The 20758-nt window shown below is 52.9% G+C and overlaps 2 protein-coding genes and 1 long non-coding RNA gene across 3 annotated transcripts in view; 2 read left to right on the top strand and 1 right to left on the bottom strand.

The window, feature by feature from the left end:
• Positions 1–13070, top strand: part of MYO1F (myosin IF) — a 37682-nt gene extending 24612 nt beyond the window's left edge. The window contains exons 17-28 of the mRNA XM_019964291.2: positions 140–246; positions 718–816; positions 976–1120; positions 8366–8480; positions 8576–8745; positions 9379–9524; positions 9856–10002; positions 10194–10342; positions 10993–11076; positions 11652–11847; positions 11928–12097; positions 12636–13070. Coding sequence (XP_019819850.1) covers positions 140–246; positions 718–816; positions 976–1120; positions 8366–8480; positions 8576–8745; positions 9379–9524; positions 9856–10002; positions 10194–10342; positions 10993–11076; positions 11652–11847; positions 11928–12097; positions 12636–12712 — 1605 coding nt within the window. The 3' untranslated portion in view covers positions 12713–13070. The remainder of the gene's footprint in view (positions 1–139; positions 247–717; positions 817–975; positions 1121–8365; positions 8481–8575; positions 8746–9378; positions 9525–9855; positions 10003–10193; positions 10343–10992; positions 11077–11651; positions 11848–11927; positions 12098–12635) is intronic.
• LOC139184086 (uncharacterized) lies at positions 9853–16713 on the bottom strand. The gene is made up of 2 exons (XR_011567541.1): positions 13193–16713; positions 9853–10387 (listed from the first exon to the last, which is right to left on the bottom strand). It is a non-coding gene; the product is annotated as an uncharacterized lncRNA (long non-coding RNA).
• A 156-nt stretch (positions 16714–16869) lies between these two features.
• Positions 16870–20550, top strand: ZNF414 (zinc finger protein 414). Its single transcript, XM_019964307.2, has 8 exons — positions 16870–16998; positions 17695–18007; positions 18338–18445; positions 18560–18665; positions 19209–19555; positions 19638–19688; positions 20105–20278; positions 20373–20550. The coding sequence occupies exons 1-8, from the start codon at positions 16996–16998 to the stop codon at positions 20444–20446; spliced, it is 1176 nt and encodes a 391-aa protein (XP_019819866.2). The 5' UTR covers positions 16870–16995; the 3' UTR covers positions 20447–20550.
• Positions 20551–20758: the final 208 nt, after the last annotated feature.

Genomic DNA, 20758 nt, shown 5'->3' with positions numbered 1-20758 from the left:
CTGAGTCCATCAGGTGCCACCCTCCACGTTCCCGTGCAGCATGTCTCAGTCTCTTGGGGCTGTATTCAGAATGGGAAGAGAGAGGGGCCAGAGGGTTGCATCTGTGCCCCCCATCCCCCATCTTCTCTCCCCTCCTTAGAAACAAGCCAATGACCTGGTGTCCACGCTGAAAAGATGCACTCCCCACTACATCCGATGCATCAAGCCCAATGAGACCAAGAGGCCCCGCGACTGGGAGGAGAACAGGTGACCCCACCCCACCCCCGCCCCATCTAAGCCAGTCCACACTGCCTGTCCCTAAGACTGACCCTCCCTCGCAAACCTCCCCCCCCCCACCCAGGGTCATGGAATCCATCACAGGTCTCACCCAGGCTAACCCCTAGGACCAGCACAAATTTACACCTAGCACTGACCAAGGTCTCCAGGGAGGATCCCAGACTGTCTGTGGAACTAATAATACAGTCCCCCTCATTCCCCAGACCCCAGGACCCACCCCTAGAATTGATTCTAAAACTGACCACGAAGCAAACACCGACCCCTCCCCCTAGAAGCCAGGCCCCCAGTGCACAGAACTAACTCCCAAGTGGACCCCTGGACCAGCACTGAACCCCCTCCCTAGACCTCAGAACTCACCCCCCAAACTGCTCCCAGCATGAATCCAGACACCCCCGGAGCGGTGAGGCCGCCACCAGGGGACTCAGGCTGCCCTCTCCCCAGGGTCAAGCACCAGGTGGAGTACCTGGGCCTGAAGGAGAACATCAGGGTGCGCCGCGCGGGCTTTGCCTACCGCCGCCAGTTCGCCAAGTTCCTGCAGAGGTGAGCTATCTGTGCCACACTCACCCACCGCCCGCCCCACCCCGTTCCCCCGTCCGCCCCCCGCCCCCCAACTCCAGTCGCCCCACCACCACCCGACGCTCCGCCCACCCTGCCCGCAGCCCCACCAGCCGCTCAGACCCTCCCCCGCCCCGGCCTCAGGTACGCCATTCTGACCCCCGAGACGTGGCCGTATTGGCGCGGGGACGAGCGTCAGGGGGTCCAGCACTTGCTGCGGGCAGTCAACATGGAGCCGGACCAGTACCAGATGGGGAGCACCAAGGTCTTCGTTAAGAATCCTGAGTCCGTAAGTGTGTGGGAGAGACAGACAGACACCAGCATCACTTGCATGGTCCTGTTCTTCAGGCGCCTGGGTGGCCCTGGGCACGTTTCCTCCCCGCCACCCTCAAGCCTCGGTTTCTCCATTTGGAAATTGCAGAGAGTCCTAGTCACCCTGCAGGATCAACGTAAGAATTAGACAAAATGGGAAGTCCGAGGCACAGTGCTCAGGAAAACTAAGTTAGTGGGACTTCCCTGGTGGTTCAGTGGTTAAGATGCTGAGCTTCCAATGCAGCGGGTGCAGGTTTGATCCCTAGGGGAGGAACTAGGATCCTTCATACCAATGGGCATGGCAGGGGAAAAAAAAAAAAATTAGCTAGAGGGTCCTTGGGGCCAGGAAGCTGCTGGAGAAACACACATCCACCTGCGGTGATAGCCCGTTGGAAGGGACCAGAATGTCTTTTTGTCCCTTCCTTTCTTTGTTCTTTCCTCCATCTCCTTCTATCATCTTCATTCCTTCCTTTGCCTTCCTTCCTCTTGTCCTGTTTTCTCTCTCTTTTCTTATTTCATTCCTTCATTCATGAGTACCTGGACCAGAGATTCAGGTCAAAGTGGCAATTTTCTTAGTTTATTTTTATGTGTTCTTTGGCTATGCCACACAGCATGCAGAATCTTAGTGCCCTGATCAGGGATCGAACCCAGGCACCCTGCAGTGGAAGTGCAGAGTCTTAACCACTGGCCTGCCAGGGAAGTCCCAAAGTGGCAATTTTCTTGTTATAAGACAAACCTCATTTCACATCCTCCAACATAGAAATAATCCTTCCAGCACACTGTCATCAGTTTCTAGCCTTTTATCAAAAGGCTGGACGCACCTGAAACTTTATGCTGCCTCTACTTTCAGGAACAAAAGCAACGAGTTCTAGGGATCTAATGTACAGGGCAGTGTGGTGATTAAGGCTGGCAGTACTGTATTATATACTGGGGGCTTCCCTGGTGGCTCAGACGGTAAAGAATCTGCCTGCAGTGTGAGACCTGGGTTCGATCCCTGGGTTGGGAAGATCCCCTGAAAGAGGTCATAGCAACCCACTCCAGTATTCTTGCCTGGAGAATCCTCAGGGACAGAGGAGGCTGACAGGCTATAGTCCATGGCATCGCAAAGAGTTGTACATGACTGAGTGACTAAGCTGCTGCTGCTGCTAAGTCGCTTCAGTCGTGTCCGACTCTGTGCGACCCCAGAGACAGCAGCCCACCAGGCTCCCCCGTCCCTGGGATTCTCCAAGCAAGAACACTGGAGTGGGTTGCCATTTCCTTCTCCAATGCATGAAAGTGAAAAAGTGAAAGTGAAGTCGCTCAGTCGTGTTCGACTCTTAGCGACCCCATGGACTGCAGCCTACCAGGCTCGTCCACCAGTGGGATTTTCCAGGCAAGAGTACTGGAGTGGGTTGCCATTGCCTTCTCCTGAGTGACTAAGCACAGCACATTAAATACTGGGAATTTGCTTAGGGAGTAGATCTTCAGTGGTCTTGCCACAAGAAAGACATGGTAATTATGTGGTAATTATGTGACAGGACAGAAGGGTTAGCTAACCTATAGTGGTAATCATTTTGCAACATAATAGGTGTATCAGATCAACATATATGTGTACACTTTAAACTTACACAGTGCTGTATGTCAGTTATAGCTCAATAAAGCTGGGAGGGGGCAAGTTTTTAAAAAAGCAACAGTGACAAGAATAACAAAAAGAAACCAAGGTGACGAAGCCCCTAAGGGCCTGTCTGGCCACCTGCTTTGGTGTGAGGACTGGAAAGTACACAGAGAGATGACCATCTCAGTGAACTGGGCCGGTTCACCTGACTTCCAAAGGAATTAGGTTCCAGAGAAGCTGGAGCACGGGGGCAAGGTGTGCTGGGGGTGTGGGCCAGGCCCAGCTGTGTGCCCATCACGTGCATAATCACGTCACCTGCTCCATAGCCTCTCAAGGACTTTATGAATACAACCAGGGGATTGTCTGCCTGATTCCCTTAATGTTACTGTAACTTACAAGTAACTGTTCTCTCAGCAAAGCAAAAACGTAACACAGTGGGGTGGAGGCTTTAGAGAGATTCCATAGCTACAAAAACAGTCTCTTTCTTGGAAGGTCCAGATTCTTCATCCCCCAGATATGTTGGCCTTTACCTCCTAGAGCTTTTCACTATGGATGTACTTTGCTCCACAGAATAAAAACAGTTATAGAATCACATTCAAGATAGATATTGTTAGTGATAGAAACTTGGGCTGCTCTGGTGGCTCAGATGGTAAGGAATCTGCCTACAAAGCAGTGAGATCTGGCTTTGATCCCTGGGTCGAAGGGAATGGCTACCCACTCCGGTAAACAGAACAAACCAAAACTGTCTGAGGCTAAAACTGCACCTGGAAGAATTTAAGTGTTAACACATAAGAAAGAGAAGAGAGAGGGAGGGGTAGGAAAAAAGAGGAAAACGGGAGGGTGAGAGAGAGAAAGAGAATCCATCTTGCTGGTTACGGGCAAGTTGGAATATGTGACTCTGAAAGGAAAAGATAAAAATTGACACACACACACACACAGACAAAAGAATGCTCAGTTCAGTTCAGCTGTGTCTGATTCTTTGTGACCCCATGAACTGCAGCACACCAGGCCTCCTTGTCCATCACCAACTCCCAGAGTTTGCTCAGACTCATGTCCATAGAAATCAGTGATGCCATCCAACTATCTCATCCTCTGTTGTCCCCTTCTCCTCCTGCCTCCAATCTTTCCCAGCATCAGGGTCTTTTCCAATGAGTCAGGTCTTCCCATCAGGTGGCCACAGTACTGGAGTTTCAGCTTCAACATCATTCCTTCCAATGAACACCCAGGACTGATTTCCTTTAGGATTGACTGGTTGGATCTCCTTGCAGTCCAAGAGACTCTCAAGAGTCTTCTCCAACACCACAATTCAAAAGCATCAATTCTTCGGTGCTCAGCCTTCTTTATGGTCCAACTCTCACATCCATACATGACTACTGGAAGAACCATAGCCTTGACTATATGGACCTTTGCAGCAAAGTAATGTCTCTGATTTTTAATATGCTGTCTAGGTTTGTCATAGCTTTTCTTCCAAGGAGCAAGTGTCTTTTAACTTTATGGCTGCAGTATGAAAAGAATGCTAGCGCTGGCTAAGACAATAGAGGTAAAATCAAATTTTGACCAAAATTGCGCTCTGCACATTTTGAGGGGGGAAAGGTGAACTAGCTGGAAATAATGAAGCTCATAAAGGTAAAAGCTTGGTGGGAAAGTTTTTAAACTTTATTTTGTTTAATTTTTGGCCCCACGCTGCAGCATGTCGGATCCTAGTTCCCCAACCAGGGATCAAACCCACACCCCCTGCATTGGCAGGTAGACTCTTAACCACTGGACCACTGGGGAGGCCCCTGGTGGGAAAGTCTCATAAGGAAAAAAAACAGAGACTAAAAATTTGCACAGGAAAAAAAAAAACAAAAAGAAAACTATTCCTAATGAAAATAATTTTAGTAAAATGGAAACAGTTAAACTGTGGTTTCTCAAAAATTGATCAAAGAATTAAGTTAATTAATGGAGTTGGAGCTTTTCTCAACTACAGATGCACTTATTTAGAGTTGGGTCTTGTTTCTTGTAATCATGAATTCAAAATGCATCAAATGTTTAATACATTTGGCGACCCATTATCCCAAGCTTCCTGGGGATGCTGTAAGAGAGTACCACAAACTGGCTGGCTTAACCTAGTAAAAATTTATTTTCTCAACGTTTCTGAGGCTTGTGCTTATGCTCAGTCATGTCCAACTCTTTGCTACCCCATGGACTGTAGCCCACCAGGCTCCTCTATCCATGGGATTCTCCAGGCAAGAATACCGCAGTGGGTTGCCATTTCCTCCTCCAGGGGATCTTCCCAATCCAGGGATCAAAGCTGAGTCTCCTGCATTGCAGGCAGATTCTTTACCTTTGAGCCACTTGGGAAGCCCATTTCTGGAAGCTAGAAATCCAAAATCAAGGGCTGTGAGCCCTCTGAAGGTGCCAGGGAAGAATCTTTCTTTGTTTCTCCCTAAATTCTGGTGGTTGTCAGCAATCCTTGCCATTCCTTGGTATACAGATATATCATACCTATATTGTTGGTGTATAGTCTCTGCCTCTGGCACCACATGGCCTTCTTCTCCGTGTATCTGGGTCCAAATTTCCCTCTTTTTTTTTGACACACCATGGAGCATGTGGGATCATAGTTTCCTGGCCAGGGATCAAACCCACACCCCTTGCATTGGAACCATGGATTCTTAACCACTGGACCACCAGGGAAGTCCCTCCTTCTTATAAGAACACCAGTTAGATTGGATTTTGGATTCACCCTATTCCAGTCTGCTGCTGCTGCTGCTGCTAAGTCTAACCTCATGTTATCTTGATTACCTCTGCAAAGATCCTCTTTCCACATAAAGTCACATTCACAAGTTCCCGCCAAGTGCACCTAAGTTTGGGGAGAACGATATTCAGTGCAGTCAAGCTCAGATCTGGGGTGTATGTGTCATCCACCTTAAGCACACCCACCCCTGCCCTTAGCAGCATGGAAAGAGATGCCTTTAATACTGTGGAGAAAGAAAGATTTTATTTCCCCAGCTGAAACCAAACCCTCTCTCCTGGGCAGAAATAACAAGGTTGGAAGACACTTGTCCTGGTTGACTGGTCTGCCCCTAGTTCTGCACGGCTGGTCTCCCTTTACTCAGACCTGCCATTCCCTCAGCAAACCACAGAATGCATGTACCTGCCCTCCAGACACCCTATACAGGCATTACTTGCACAAGATTTGCACACAAACTCCTGGATCCACAGAGTACTGGTCTGAGAAATAAAAGAATATGTAAATACCACTCATTGGAAAAGACCCTGATGTTGGAAAAGACCCTGATGCTGGAAAAGATTGAGGGCAGGAGGAAGAGGGGACAACAGAGGATGAGATACTTAGATAGGCATGAATTTGAGCACTCTCTGGGAGATAGTGGAAGACAGAGGAGCCTGGTGTGCTGCAGTCTATGGGGTCACAAAGCGTCAGACAAGACTTAGCGACTGAACAACGACAAAATACCCCTCAATCGCCTGCAACCTGCAACAGGTTGTTTTTTCCCTCTGGTGAGAAAGAAAACCTACTTTTTATGATCAGTTATGAACACTGTTGACTTAATAGTCACAACCGAAAAGTTGAGAGTTATGTCTTGCTCGGTGGGAATTTTTAGGACTTAAGCCCGGGAGACAGAATCTCAAGTGACCCTGAGAAAACTGCTCCAAGGAGTTAGGGGGAGGGGTCAGTTTACGTAGAAGTTTGCAACAAAGAACAGGTAGTCTGAACGTCAAAAGTATTTTGTGAATTAAAGAAAACCAGACACCCCAAGTGAAGGAATTTAGCACTTTTCTATGTATGGGAAGATGCCAGAGTCTGGGCTCACCGAAATCACTCCTTTCATACGCATCTCAGCTATCTGGGGCCAATATCCAGTGTTTTCATATCTAGAGTCCCTCAGTGCCCACTGTAGGGAATGGCTACAGCCTGATGACTCTCAGGTCACACAGGTATTCTCCTTCCTGAGTGCCCTTAGGGCTCAGGTATTTACATTTGGACAGCCAGAATCACTGATGACTGAAATCCTTGTTTACTGACATGGCAGGAGATACTCCAGTGTTCAATACTCACAGATCTACAAGCCCTCCAAGATATTATGTATTTTTAAAGTGAGCTTGAACCAAGTACCGGCAGAATTCTTTTAGTCCTGCCAGGGAAGTCTGGGGTTTCTAGGAGACATTAGCCATCAGTGTCATCAAAATGGCAGGCTTTCAGCAGTGATGTGATGTTTGTGTATTTGAGAAAACCCTCTGGCTGAAGTGCTAATTATTTTTTTCTAAATAAAGCCCAAGTTTATTTTCAATTATTTTCCCATCGTCACTGATTGACCATACTGTCCTTTTTGTCACTAAATTTCCATTTGAACTACAGTGTTTTCCAACTATCTGTCGTGGTCCAAGGTTGTTCTATTCTTTGATCAACACTCCATTTTTTAAATTACTGTTATTGTTGTTCAGTGTCTTACTGTTTGCAACCGCACGGACTACAGCATGCCAGGCTCCCTTGTCCTCCACTATCTCCCAGAATTTGCTCAAATTCACGTGCATTAAGGCAGTGATGCTATCTAACCATCTCATCCTCTGCTGCCACCTTCTCCTTTTGCCTTCAATCTTTCTCAGCATCAGGGTCTTTTCCAATGACATTTTGCAGCAGGTGGCCAGAGTACTGGAGGTTCAGCTTCAGTATCAGTCCTTCCAATGAATATTCAGGGTTCATTTCCTTTAGGATTGACTGGCTTGATCTCTTTACTGTCCAAGGGATCCTCAAGAGTCTTCTCCAGCACCACAATTTGAAAGCATCAATTCTCCAACGCTCAGCCTTCTTTATGGTCCAACTCCCACATCCATACATGACTATGGGAAAAACCATAGCTGTGACTATACGGGCCTTTGTTGGCAAAGTGATGTCTCTGCTTTTTAATACGCTGTCTAGATTTGTCATAGCTTTCCTTCAAGGAGCAAGCATCTTTTAATTTTATTACTGTAGATTTGTAATATTTTATCCCATAGGTTCCTTCCCTGATATAGTCGCTGGTTATTATTCCAGGTGACTTGCTCTAATAATTTATTCTCTATATCCTGTCTGGGTGGAGACTCTTAAAATTCAAATTTTCTCTGCTTTTCTATCAGGGCTTCCTTTCAGGGGCTGCCATGGATGGGTGTGCAGGTTGTATCCTGTACAACCACATGGTCACTAGTCACTTCAACAGGCCTGTCTGTCCAATTTTCATATTTACAGTACTTTTATTGGTTTTCCAAGATGCACATTGGTTCACATTTCTAACATCTCTGAAATGGATATGGACCTCCCACGGATGGTAGGCCATAGCTTAATAAGGGTGAAAAGTCATGATGTTGTAACATTTCTGGCAAGACCACATAGGTGGTAAGTGACAGAGCTGGGATTTAAACCCAGCAAGCAAATCTACAGTTGTAATTTAATGCAGAAATTATGCTACATATTGGGAGGGATTCCTGGGTCTGGTCATTTGGAAAAAGACAAAATTTTTTGTCCATAACGTAAAAGCATGTATGCAGGTGCCTGTCAGCAAAAGCACATGGGTGGGGTGGAAACACAGAGGAAACTGGAAACTGTGCCCCCTGGGTAGATTCCAGGACCCACCAGCCCTCCTTCTCCAGCTCTTCCTACTAGAGGAGATGAGAGAGCGCAAGTTCGATGGCTTTGCCCGCACCATTCAGAAGGCCTGGCGGCGCCATGTGGCAGTCCGGAAGTATGAGGAGATGCGGGAGGAAGGTGAGAGGCTGCAGGTGGGAAGCTGGGGCTGAGGACGGATTGGCTTGGGGGAGCCAAACCATGACCTCTGCCCCCCTGACCCTGTGCCCCCACAGCTTCCAACATCCTGCTGAACAAGAAGGAGCGGAGACGCAACAGCATCAATAGGAACTTTGTTGGGGACTACCTGGGGCTGGAGGAGCGGCCGGAGCTGCGTCAGTTCCTAGGCAAGAGAGAGCGCGTGGACTTTGCTGACTCAGTCAACAAGTATGACCGACGCTTCAAGGTGAGGTACTAGCAGGCGGCCATATCCGGGACCCTGCCCATGCCCCACCAGAGGTACTCCTGCACCTTGCCCAAACACATCTGCCCATGGACATAGGCTCAACTAATGTAGATATGGCTGTATCAGATATATCCTTATATATAGCCCAGACACACTTGTCCATCAGATATATCCTCACCAGGTCAGACACATCTGTCCAGAATTGCAAGTTTACCTTGTTCAGCTCTGACCATAGGACCACCTTCACTTATCCAAGACACACCTATCCATTAAGTATCCTCTCACGCAGTCTAGACAGGCCTCTCAATTAAACATACCTTCACCTAGCATGGATATATCTGTGTACAGGTAAACTCTCATCAGGCCTTTACACTCATGTCCAGCAAACATACCTTCACCTATCCTGTACCTGTTCATTCCCCACACTCCTTTCTAGCCAGCATAACCTTATTTAACTTCCTGTTTCTTATAAAAAGTAGCCACTCATATACCTTCATGTAGAGGGACCCTCCCCTGACCTGTCCTTCATCTGACCTGCCGACACTACCCCTCTACCTGGGCTGATGCCCTGAGGCCAGGCTTCCCATGCCCCGGGCTCCTGGCACCAGCCTCTCTGGTCTTGTATCCTCATAGCCCATCAAGAGGGACTTGATCCTGACACCCAAGTGTGTGTATGTGATCGGGCGGGAGAAGGTGAAGAAGGGGCCTGAGAAGGGCCAGGTGCGTGAAGTCCTGAAGAAGAAGCTGGAGATCCAGGCGCTCCGGGGAGTTTCTCTCAGGTGAGGCCCCCTACTAGCACCCTTCATCATCAGCTGCCCTCCTGTCACCCCATCTGTCACCCTGGACATGTTACCTTCTATACCTGCAACTTTCTCTTGGTCCTATCTGTCACCTTCACTTGCCCTCAAATTCATGGTCATTTGCCAACAGCACCGGTCCCCTCCCCGACTCTTCTCTATTACCACCTTTTCTAGCTCCTTGCCACCTCTCCCGTTTGCCCCCATCTGTGTCACCCCTCATTTGCCCCTCCCCTGTTGCATCTCAAATATCAGCCCTTCTGCCAGCCTCACCTGTCACTCTCACCTGCTTTTCCTCCCGCCCCTCCCCCAGCACGCGGCAGGATGACTTCTTCATCCTCCAAGAAGACGCGGCCGACAGTTTCTTGGAAAGCATCTTCAAGACTGAGTTCGTCAGCCTCCTGTGCAAGCGCTTCGAGGAGGCGGTGCGGAGGCCCCTGGCCCTCACCTTCAGCGACACGTACGACCCCCACCTCCGTACCATCCTCTGGCTTGGCTTGGCACAACGCCCCCTCTCCCTCTTCCCAGACTGACCGATATGCGCCCTTGCCTTGTCCCCTCCCATCTCAGCCCGGGTCCGCAAGGATGGGATGAGGAGGTGACCCCTGCTTGGCGGGTGGGGAAAACCACAGCTTCCTCCTCTCCTCACAGACTACAGTTCCGGGTGAAGAAGGAGGGCTGGGGCGGAGGTGGCACCCGAAGCGTCACTTTCTCGCGTGGTTCCGGCGACGTGGCGGTGCTCAAGGCTAGCGGCAAGGCCCTCACAGTCAGCGTGGGTGACGGACTGCCCAAAAGCTCCAGTGAGTCTGCGCAGAACCAGGAGATTGGAGCACAAGAGGCTGGCCCTGTAGGGGGTGGGATCAGAGACAGGGACCAATCAAAACCGTGGGGCGGAGCCAGTGAGGGAGGTCAAAAGTGGGTAATGGACGAGGCCACGAAGAGGGCAGGGCTAGAGAGGTGACCAATAAGTGAGCGAGAACTATGGAGGGGCGTGGCCATAGAGTAGACACGTGTGTCAGTTGCTGAATGGGAAGATCTTTGGAGAGGGCGGTCCCAAAAGCCAACGAGGGGTGGGTCCTGGGGAGGCGGAGCCAATTATTGGGGCTTCCCAGATAGCTCAGCTGGTAAAGAATCAGCCTGCAATGAGGGAGACCTGGGTTCGATCCCTGGGTTGGGAAGATCCCCTGGAGAAGGGAAAGGCTACCCACTCCAGTATTCTGCCCTGGAGAATTCCATGGACTGTATAGTCTACGGGGTCGCAAAGAGTCGGAGACGACTGAGCGACTTTCACTCCCTCAATCAGTATTCCAGTAATTAAGGGGCTCTGTCCTGATGAGAGAGCCAGTGAGTTAGGGGGCGGGGCCCGGAGTAAACCGGACTTGGGGGTGGGGCCAAGAATCTAGTGTGGCCACCACTCAAATCCCTATATCTTTTCTCCTTTCCCTTTCAGAGCCTACACGGAAGGGGATGGCCCAGGGAAAATCTAGAAGGCCAGGCCAGACTGCTACCCGGGCAGCTCCTGGGCCCCCCAGAGGTGAAGAGACACCCGCCACTAAATGTCTTCCTTGCCTAAGACAGACCTCCTGTCAACGGGATCTTACAAACAGTGGACCACTCTCTTCTTTCTTGTCCAGAACTCTCTATAGTCCCCATCTCCCATAGAATAAAGGCTAAGCATAGTTTGGTATTCAAAAACCCTTCAGATTCTGACCCCAGCTAACCACTGACCTCTTCTCTCCTGCCATCTTAAACTCCTGTCATGCAAGCTACATCTTATTTTGCCAATTTACCAAATTTTGTCTTCCCTCCAGGCCTTTGCTTGAGCTGTTTGCTCTGCCTGTCTCCCAAACTCCTATTCCATATGAACTCCTATTCATCCTAAGACCCACCCACAAAAGCCCTTCTACAGAAGTAGGTGGGGGAAAATCTTACCCCTGGCAGAGTGTCAATCTATGCCTTCCTAACCCCAGGGTCTCTTTCTCCAGGCCAGTCCTTATCATACAGGGTTGAGAGTAGCTGCCTCTTCCCTCAGGGAACTTGGAGCTAAGTCCTCCTCAAATCCTGCTAGCATCACCCTGACAAATGCTCCCATCCTTACTCTTGCTGCAGGCCTGGACCGCAATGGGGTGCCTCCCTCTGCCAGAAGGGGCCCCTTGCCCATGGAGATCACATCTGGAGGGGGCTCCCAGCGGCCACCACGGGGCCCTCCGTCCTCAGCCTTGGGGGCCAGCAGACGCCCACGGGCACGGCCCCCCTCGGAGCACAACACAGAATTCCTCAATGTGCCTGACCAGGGCGTGGCTGGGTAGGTGGTGTGGAAGGACAGCCCCAGGAATGGGATGGGGAGTATCTGGGGCTGTGATGAATGCCCTCATGTGCCCACAGCATGCAGAGGAAGCGCAGCGTGGGACAGCGACCTGTGCCTGGTGTAGGCCGACCTAAGCCCCAGCCACGGATCCATGGCCCCAGGTGCCGGGCACTGTATCAGTATGTCGGCCAAGACGTGGATGAGCTGAGCTTCAATGTGAACGAGGTCATCGAGATCCTTATGGAAGGTGTGTGTGCCAGGGCAGAAACAGAAGGACATCTCCAAGGTCTGGAGGTCACCTCCTAAGCAACCCTGGGAGCCTGGCCTGACTGTATCACACCCAAAACCCCAGCCTCATTTTCCCCACCTGTCAAGCACTAGGGCCACTAACAGACCTACCTTATGAGTTGGAAATGGGCCTTGTCTGGATGGCCCAGGCCACCTCCTACTTTGCCCCTAGGTTGCACCTAGAGGAGCTTCAACAGCACCCTCTGCAGGTGGGTGGGGAATATCTTAGGAGTTATTCCTGGGTCCCCCGTGGGGATCATGGGGATGGACCTATATGAGAAGGATGAGGGAGTAGCACCAGTGGATGGTCTAGAAAAATGAAAGTGTGAGCCAGGGGCAAGGCAAACGCACGTGCAGCTCCATCCCTTCTTTCTGTCTTAGAGAAGACAGTCTCTGCCCTATGCTGGGCCAGTGGAGACAAGACAGACACAGAGCCAGCATGAAGGCTTTCTCTGGGGCGAGCTGGGCATGGGATTATATCTTCTCCTCTCCCACAGATTCGTCAGGTTGGTGGAAAGGCCGGCTGCATGGCCAGGAGGGCCTCTTCCCCGGAAACTATGTGGAGAAGATCTGAGTGGGGCAGGGGCCTGGGACCCTGCCCTCCCACCTGCCTACCTGGATCCTGCAACATGGGTCTCGTTTCCCTCGGCTACATTGGCCAGAAGGTCCAGTTCTGTGACCTCCAGCCCGGCCTAACCCAGGCCCTGGGTCTAGGGGTCACCACTGGAGCCCCTGTCCCCCCGCCCTGGACCCTGGCCTCCCGCAAGTCACACCTGTTTCCTCCTGTGTGAAACAGGGCTAACACGACCTACCTCACAGCTGCCTTGTGAGTAGGATATGAGCTGTGTCCCAGGGGCAAAGAGCCAAGCACATTTGGGGGGACCTTGACAAGCTTGACTTCCCTCCTCTCATAAATGTTTGCTGAATGAAAATATGAATTAACTTACTGAGTACCAACAAGGACTGCCTTCTCATAACTCTGTTAGGTAGGATCAGCAAACAACCCCGTCTTACAGATGGAAAAATGGAGGCTCAGGGAGGTTTAGTCACTCACCTAAGATTCCACAGAGCCAAGTCTTGAACTCGGATACACTCCCGTCCCTCACAAAGCTTGAGTTTGTCTCACTTGCTGGCTTCCAGAAGCTTCATGCCAGCTCTCCTGCAGAAAATGTTCTGGTGGGCCCTGTCAGCTTTTGAATCTACACACCTCCCCAATACCAAACCCAGCTGGGACCCTGAGGAAGGAGGCAGGTCCCACATGTCCCCCCCATAATCCACTCAGAGTCATCCCTGGACCCTGCCCCCACCCCACGTCTCTTTCCTTAGCTGTCACTCACCTGGAGTATGGACCGGTTCTGACATTTGAGGGCTTTCTGCACTTATGTCATGGTGAAGGAGGGGTCGGCCTGGCTACCTGTCCACCCCTTCCAGCTGTCCCAAAACCAGTGCTGGAGTCTGAGCCTTTCAAACCTCCCCATCCATGCAGGTGAATCCTTGGATCTGAGCCTAAGGATGAACACCCCCTCTGTGCTCAGCTCCACAAAGAGCAGTCCGTCTGGGAGAGATGGAACCAGATAAGTGAGGTCAGGACTGAGCCAGAGAAGGGACTGGGGCTAGAGCAGGGGACAGGAGTGCAGAGAGAGTGTAGGCGTTGCTGGAGGAGCCAAGAAGGATGAAAGGGTCAACAGATCTTGATGGTGAATACTACACAGAGTGATCTACGCTGTAACGGAAGGACTCCAGATGGAAGACACCTACCCACCTGGAGGATGGGAGATAGGTATCGAAGAAAAACTGGTCAGAAGAGCCTTCTTCAGGATCCAGATCTACCTGGAAAGCTGAGTGTGGCTGGAGAAAAAAAAAAATCCCAATTGTGCAATTGTGCCTCAACAGCCCTGTTATTAGTCTATCATTACACAAACATTTAACCTGTCTCTTGAACTGGGGGCTTCCCTGGTGGCTCAGACAGTAAAGAATCTGCTTGCAATGCAGGAGACCCAAGTTTGATCCCGGGGTCAGGAAGAACCCTTGTAGAAGGGAATGGCAACCCATTCCAGTATTCTTACCTGGAGAAACCCATGGACAGAGGAGGCTGATGGGCTATAGTCCACGGGGTCGCAAAGAGTCAGGCACGACTGAGTGACTTTCACTTTCACACTTTACAATCTCTTGAATGTCCCTGGTTCCCTCCATCTATGATTTTTGCCCCTCCACTGCCCAGCTACCACTGTGCCTGTCTCTCAGCAACAGTTAGATTGGGGGACAGACTGTGGGAGGACTGTGTGAGCCACAACACCATCAGTTGGGCATTTCCTGGTATTGAAGGGGAATGAAGGCTTCTGTCTCCTCTCTGCCTTAGAACTCACCATGCAGGCTGCCCCTCTTCCCAGTAAGGGGTATAGCCCTGAGGCCCTACTGCAATAACCATCACCACGTTTTCAGGAAGTAGGGCTATTCACTGGGGATGAAGAGGAGAGTAGGTTTGACATCTTCTAGCAGACAGCATCTCATATCTAGGTTATAGCATCTTCAGACTGCAAACCTCAATCATCTCAGCCCCGCCCATTCAGCAACATCCTGTTGACTCTGTTACAAAGTTTCTTAAATCGGGCCCCTCCTCTCCCTTTCTTGGTTCTCTGTCCTTTCTGAGACCTCACTCCACCCTTGCCCAGATTGCACCAACCTCCCCTGCACACGCACACACGCACACATGCACACACACACACCTCCACCCTTCCTAAAAAGGATTTTTTAATGAGTTTTTAACCATATTAATGATAATCAAAAGAAAATTGTTTTTTAAAATTCAGACAGCCCAAAAGTGTGAAAAATCTGTCTTCCCTCTCACTGCAAAATTCCTGTCTGTTCCCCCTCCACCCTAGTTTGTTGATGTCTCCTCCCAATGATATTCTTGGCATATAAAAGCAGATAGGTACATATTAACGGAGTAGAAAATGGCAACCCCCTCCAGCATCCTGGCCTGCAAAATTCCATGGTCAGAGGAGTCTGGCAGGCTACAGTCCATGGGGTCGAAAAGAGTTGGACATGACTGAGCCACTAAGCGCTCACACGCACATCTTATGTACATAGACGGAAATACATTGTATATAAAGCCAACACTTGCCTAGAACTCTCAAATGCTTGAATAATGTATTCCAGAGATCTTACAGCAAAGATCCACTTTACTGTCCCAACAATGATGCATCCTCCAAAGGACACCCAGCAATCAGATGGTGTACCTCCCCCTGCTAAAAATTCATCAGCTAGAATAGAGACCACACACCTCTCTTTCCACGGTTTACTAGGTCCCTGAATGACCTTTCTTGAACCATGTCTACCTTCTGATATTCACTCCCTGCCTCCACCTGGCTCCAGCAGTGAGCTGATCACTTCACTGTTTCTTGAAAAAGATAAGCTTGTCCCTCCCCAACTCAGGCCACTTGCACCAGCTATTCTTTCTTCCCACAGCGATGTGGCCGCCTGAACTTCCATTGGGTAACTCCCTTCTGACAATCAGGCAACAGCTCAGAAGTCATCTCACAGAGAAACTTCCCTGGCCCATGACCATCACATCCTTCTGGGCTTTTTTCCCCCCTCTATTGTGCTCAGCCAGTCAGTCACCAGTGACTCTCTGCAACCCCATGGACTGTAGCCTGCTAGGCTCCTCTGTCCATGGGATTCTCCCCAGCAAGAATACTGGAGCGGGTTGCCATTTCCTCCTCCAGGGGATCTTCCTGGCCAGGGGATCAAACCAGCGTCTCTTACATCTCAGCATTGACAGGCGGGTTCTTTACCACTAGCGCCACCTGGGAAGCCCTTTTTCCTTTATGGCACTTAATATAACCATAAGATCATTTCCCGCATTTGTTGATTCATTGTCTGTTTCCCCATTTTAAAACTTGAGTGCCCCCTGAGAGCAGGAATGTTGGCCTGTCCTGTTCATCTCTGGATCCCCAGAGCCTAGCACAAAGTAGGCACTCAAGGAACGTAAGTTGGATAGGTGACTCATTTCATGCCAGGGCTCTCCACCTATCCTCCTGAAAACACACACTGCTCCATCTTTAGGCTACGCACGTTCCGGGTGTCCTGAGGAAGGATAGTGAACTTGTTTCCCGCCCTTGGCTATCTCAACAGATCCAGTCCAACTTCCGGACTAAGTGCATTGAAAATGTTGAAGTCTGTGGCAATTTCCCTCCAAAGACGCAGCCCTCTAAACATGACCTTCTCAAAACTTGAGAACTGCTGTTTATCCTCCTTCGAGATATGGTGACGGGACGGGAGAAAATGAAGATGCTCATTTTGCACAGGAGAACACAAAGGCCCGGGAAAATTTTAATCCTAGATCCCTGCACACATTTTCTGGGCATAGCTGCTGCTGCTGCTGCTAAGTCGCTTCAGTCGTGTCCGACTCTGTGCGACCCCAGAGACGGCAGCCCACCAGGCTCCCCAGTCCCTGGGATTCTCCAGGCAAGAACACTGGAGTGGGTTGCCATTTCCTTCTCCTATGCATGAAAGTGAAAAGTGAAAGTGAAGTCGCTCAGTCGTGTCCGACTCTTCACGACCCCATGGACTGCAGCCTACCAGGTTCCTCCATCCATGGGATTTTCCAGGCAAGAGTACTGGAGTGGGGTGCCATTGCCTTCTCCCTCTGGGCATAGCGGTTCGGGAGAATCCTGGATCTCAGGCCCCGCCTCCTGGCTGAGCACAGTGCGCGTACCCCGCCCCCGTTCTCGCGAGACCTAGGAGCCGAAAAAATGGCGCCGACGTGAGCGCGAGCCCGCGGCCACCGAAGGAGTCGCCGCAGCCTTAGTTGGAGCCGCTGAAGCCGCGGGAACAAGAGGCTGAACCAAGCTGAGGATGGTGAGCGCGACACCGGGGATGCGGACGCGGCGAACAAGCAGGGACTGGCGGGGAGCGGCCTTCTAAGCCTCCTGCCGACCCCGCCTCCACATCCGGGCAGTCGCCCGCCGCTGTCACTCAGGGAGCACCCTACCCCCTACTTCCGGTCCTGGCTTCGACTGGGCCACGCCTACAGGGCTCAGGCACCGCCCCCTGGTCTTTATATGTTTGGGGTCCCAACACCTCCAGTTCGCCTGCACAGCTCGAACCCCTCTGGTAGCTATATCTCCGTTCTCAAACACCCACTTGGCCACTTCTGGCCCTCCAGAATCTTCCTAGCCGCGCCCTGTTCAGAGCCCCGCCTTTGCACCGCCCACTCCCTCTGGGCCACGCCCCAGCCTTGTAGTGGAGGGGCCCCTCAGCTTTCCAAGTTAGGATCAGAGCATGCTTATTTCATATAGGGGCTTCCTGGAAAGGTACCCCCTTCTACATTTGGCACACCTCCCAACTCTCTTCCAAAGGACGGGGACACTGGAGGCAGACGTTCAACCCCCTCACCCACTGCCTCTCCTTATGATGGGGGCCGACTGGGTGATGTCTCCGGGGCATTCGCTGTTTCAGAAACACCCAATGGTTATGGAGGGGTGAAGGGATTCCTCTAGCTGGCACAGGCAGACCTGGGCCCAGGGGGTTCTCCCCACCTCTTCCTTCCACCAGAATGAGGAACCCTCGGGGCCCAGCCTGGACATGCCGGCTACTGCAGAGCCCAGCTCCAGTGAGACCGACAAGGGGGTGTCCCCAGTTCTGGCTGCTATAGACAAATCCTCTTCTATGGAGGAGGAGCCGGGCCCTGACCGGGCAACCACACCCCCAGTGTGGGAACGTGGAGGGCCCACCGGAGGGACCCAGCAGGGTGCCTCCCCAGCCCCAGACAGTGGCCATTCCGGACCTGGACACACCCTTGGCCCAACCAGCACTGTCTCCGGGACCAGTGAGGACCTGCGGCCTCCCAGACGACGCCCACCACCAGGTGACACGTGATGGGACCTTCTGGGGGATCACAGGCCTGGAACAATAGAAATGCAGACTACTGAGTATCTCCAGACTGGGGGCCCACCTAGAGGGAATCACCACTTGCTGAGCCCCATTGTGTGCCAGGCTGTGGTTCCAACGAAGAGCCAGGGAAACTCAGCCGCTATTTTCTGGTGGGGGAGGCAGAAGGTAAAGGCCTCAGTAAGAAACCATAGTTAGTAGTTGCAGGGTAGTTGCAGCCCCATAAATGCCTCTCTGGGGCAGAGCCCTGGACAACGTGGATGACGAAGGGATGGTGACCCTCCCCCTGCTTCTGTGCATCCTTCAGGGAAGCAGATACCGTGCTCCAGCCCAGGCTGCTGCCTCAGTTTCCCCAGCGTTCGAGACCTGGCACAGCATCTGCGTACCCACTGCCCACCCACACAGTCCCTGGAAGGTAGGGCCAGGGTAGATGGTGGGGAGGCAGGTTAGGGTGGGAGGCGGGCCGAGCCTCCCGGCCAATCCTGGCCACCCAACTCCACTCCTCTGTCATTCATCCCTGTGCCGCCAGGCAAGCTCTTCCGCTGTTCCGCCCTGAGCTGCACCGAGACCTTCCCCAACATGCAGGAACTGGTGGCCCACGGCAAGCTGCACTACAAACCCAACCGCTACTTCAAGTGAGACCTGGTCCACCGTGACCTCTGCTGGTGTGGGGGACCAGGCAGCTCCCCCTGACCACCGATTTTGACAGCTACTACCTGGGGTCCTGGCTTTTCTCCCTTCCTTTTCCGAGGGGGTTGAATCAGGAAGAGGACGTGATCTAGGGCCAGCCTTGCCCTTACCTGCCCAGAAGAGACTGGTCCCTAGAGCCAATTCCAGGGACCCCGAGGGCGGGGCTTGGGAGGGAGTATGTGTGTAGAGGGGGACATACATGGCACGACTCCGCCCAGTCCTCTACTTCCCAAGAGGAAAACTGATAACCTAAGTCAAAATTGAGACTTCCTTCCTCTTCCCAGGGTTCCGACCTGGAGAAGTCCGGAAGGGTCGCGACCACTGTGGGCGGCCGCTTAGGGCAAACTCCTCCCCCGCAGGTGGGGGAGTCAGGTTATTTGGGCCCAGGGTCCTTGACCACCCTGGAGCGGCGGCTCTCCAGGTTACCGCGGATAGGCCCCTCCCTGGGTCCCCTGGGAGACCCAGCCCAGCCCTGTGCTGCCCCCCAGGTGTGAGAACTGCCTGCTGCGCTTCCGCACTCACCGCTCGCTCTTCAAGCATCTGCATGTTTGCGCCGAGCATGCGCAGAGCCCAGCCCCGCCGCCGCCACCCCCGGCCCTGGACAGGGAGTCGCCCGCGTCCGAGCGCCCCCCGGAGTCCGACCCTGCGCCGGCGCCTGGCCTGCCGTACCCGCTGCTCGAGCCGTTCACGACCCCTGCCCCTGCCCCCACCGGGCCCTTTCTGCCCTACCTGAACCCCGCGCCTTTTGGCCTAAGTCCCCCACGCCTGCGCCCCTTTCTGGCCGCCGCTCCGGGGCCTCCTGCCTCCAGCGCCGCCGTCTGGAAAAAGAGCCAAGGTGAGTGTGGGCTATCGGGGCCGCCTTCAGGGTGGGCTGGGCTCACTCTGGCTTCTGACCTTGACCCGCCCGTTGACCGCAGGTGCAGGCGGCAGCCCGCGAAGACCCCAGGGCGGCTCCGACGCGCCCTCAGGTGCGTGCAGGTGACCACCAGGGAGGGTGGAGGGGATTTCTTTCCTGCGCCCGGCGGGACCTGGGGGATACCCACCCCCTTTCCAGGTGCCCAGAAATGTCTCCCCCGAAATACAGGATTTTGCCTTTAAAATTGCGGCCCCTGCTCCTTCATCTGCGCCGGCGTTTCCGTGTAAAACTCGCGCCCGGATCCGGAGCCCTTCCCTCCCACATGGGTTCAGAGGATGGGAGGAGGGGACGCGGATAAGTCAAGTTTAGTGCCCCCAGACACTTGGGGAAACAATCGGGAGAAACGGATCGGCCAGGCCAGCGCCCCCCGCCCCACGCCCCCACTCCCGGGAGCTGATGGGGAGGCTGGGAAAGGTCCGACCCGCCCTCGCCCAGGGCCGGGGCTGACCGGGTCCTGCCTGCCCGCAGGGCACGCGGCTCCCAGCCGCATCGTGTGGGAGCACACGCGCGGCCGCTACTCATGCATGCAGTGCGCCTTCTCCACGGCCTCGCGGCCCGCCATGACCCTACACTTGGAGGACCACCGCCCCGGCGGCCCCGCGGCCCCGGCGCCCGGGCAGCCGCGCCCCGACGCGCCGGCGGGTAAGGCCAGGGGGAGCGCGCGGGTGGGAAGGGTGGGGGGTCCTGAGGCGAGGACCGGGGCTGAGGCTCAGGCGCTCTCTCCTCTGCCACCCAGACCCGGCCCCGCTGGCACCCAAGGCATCGCCGCTGCTGTCTGAGGGGGAGTGTCCTGTTTTCTCGCCGCTCTGAACGCCGCCGCGTAGGGAGCGGGCTGTGGGTAATGGTGTCGTTTTAGGGAAAGCCTGAGATGGCAGGGGTGGGGGGCAATAAAAGAGGCAGATGAGCCAGCTGTAGATGTGCCGTGTGTCTGGGTCCCTTGCTCCTCCACTGCAGTCCTGGGGCACCGCCACCTTGGGAGGAGGCAGGTCCCCCCTCACTGCCCACCTGTGTCCCGCCTCCCCTGTCACCTCAACCCTGGGACAGCTGTTGGTGACCTTCCCTTCTGTCCTACCACTTCCAGAAACCAGATGAGATGGCACTTGCCAGTTTTATTTGAAAAGT

Source organism: Bos indicus, chromosome 7 (genome assembly GCF_029378745.1).
Source record: "Bos indicus isolate NIAB-ARS_2022 breed Sahiwal x Tharparkar chromosome 7, NIAB-ARS_B.indTharparkar_mat_pri_1.0, whole genome shotgun sequence".
Lineage (NCBI taxonomy): Eukaryota > Metazoa > Chordata > Mammalia > Artiodactyla > Bovidae > Bos > Bos indicus.
This window is presented reverse-complemented; position numbering and strand designations above follow the sequence as displayed.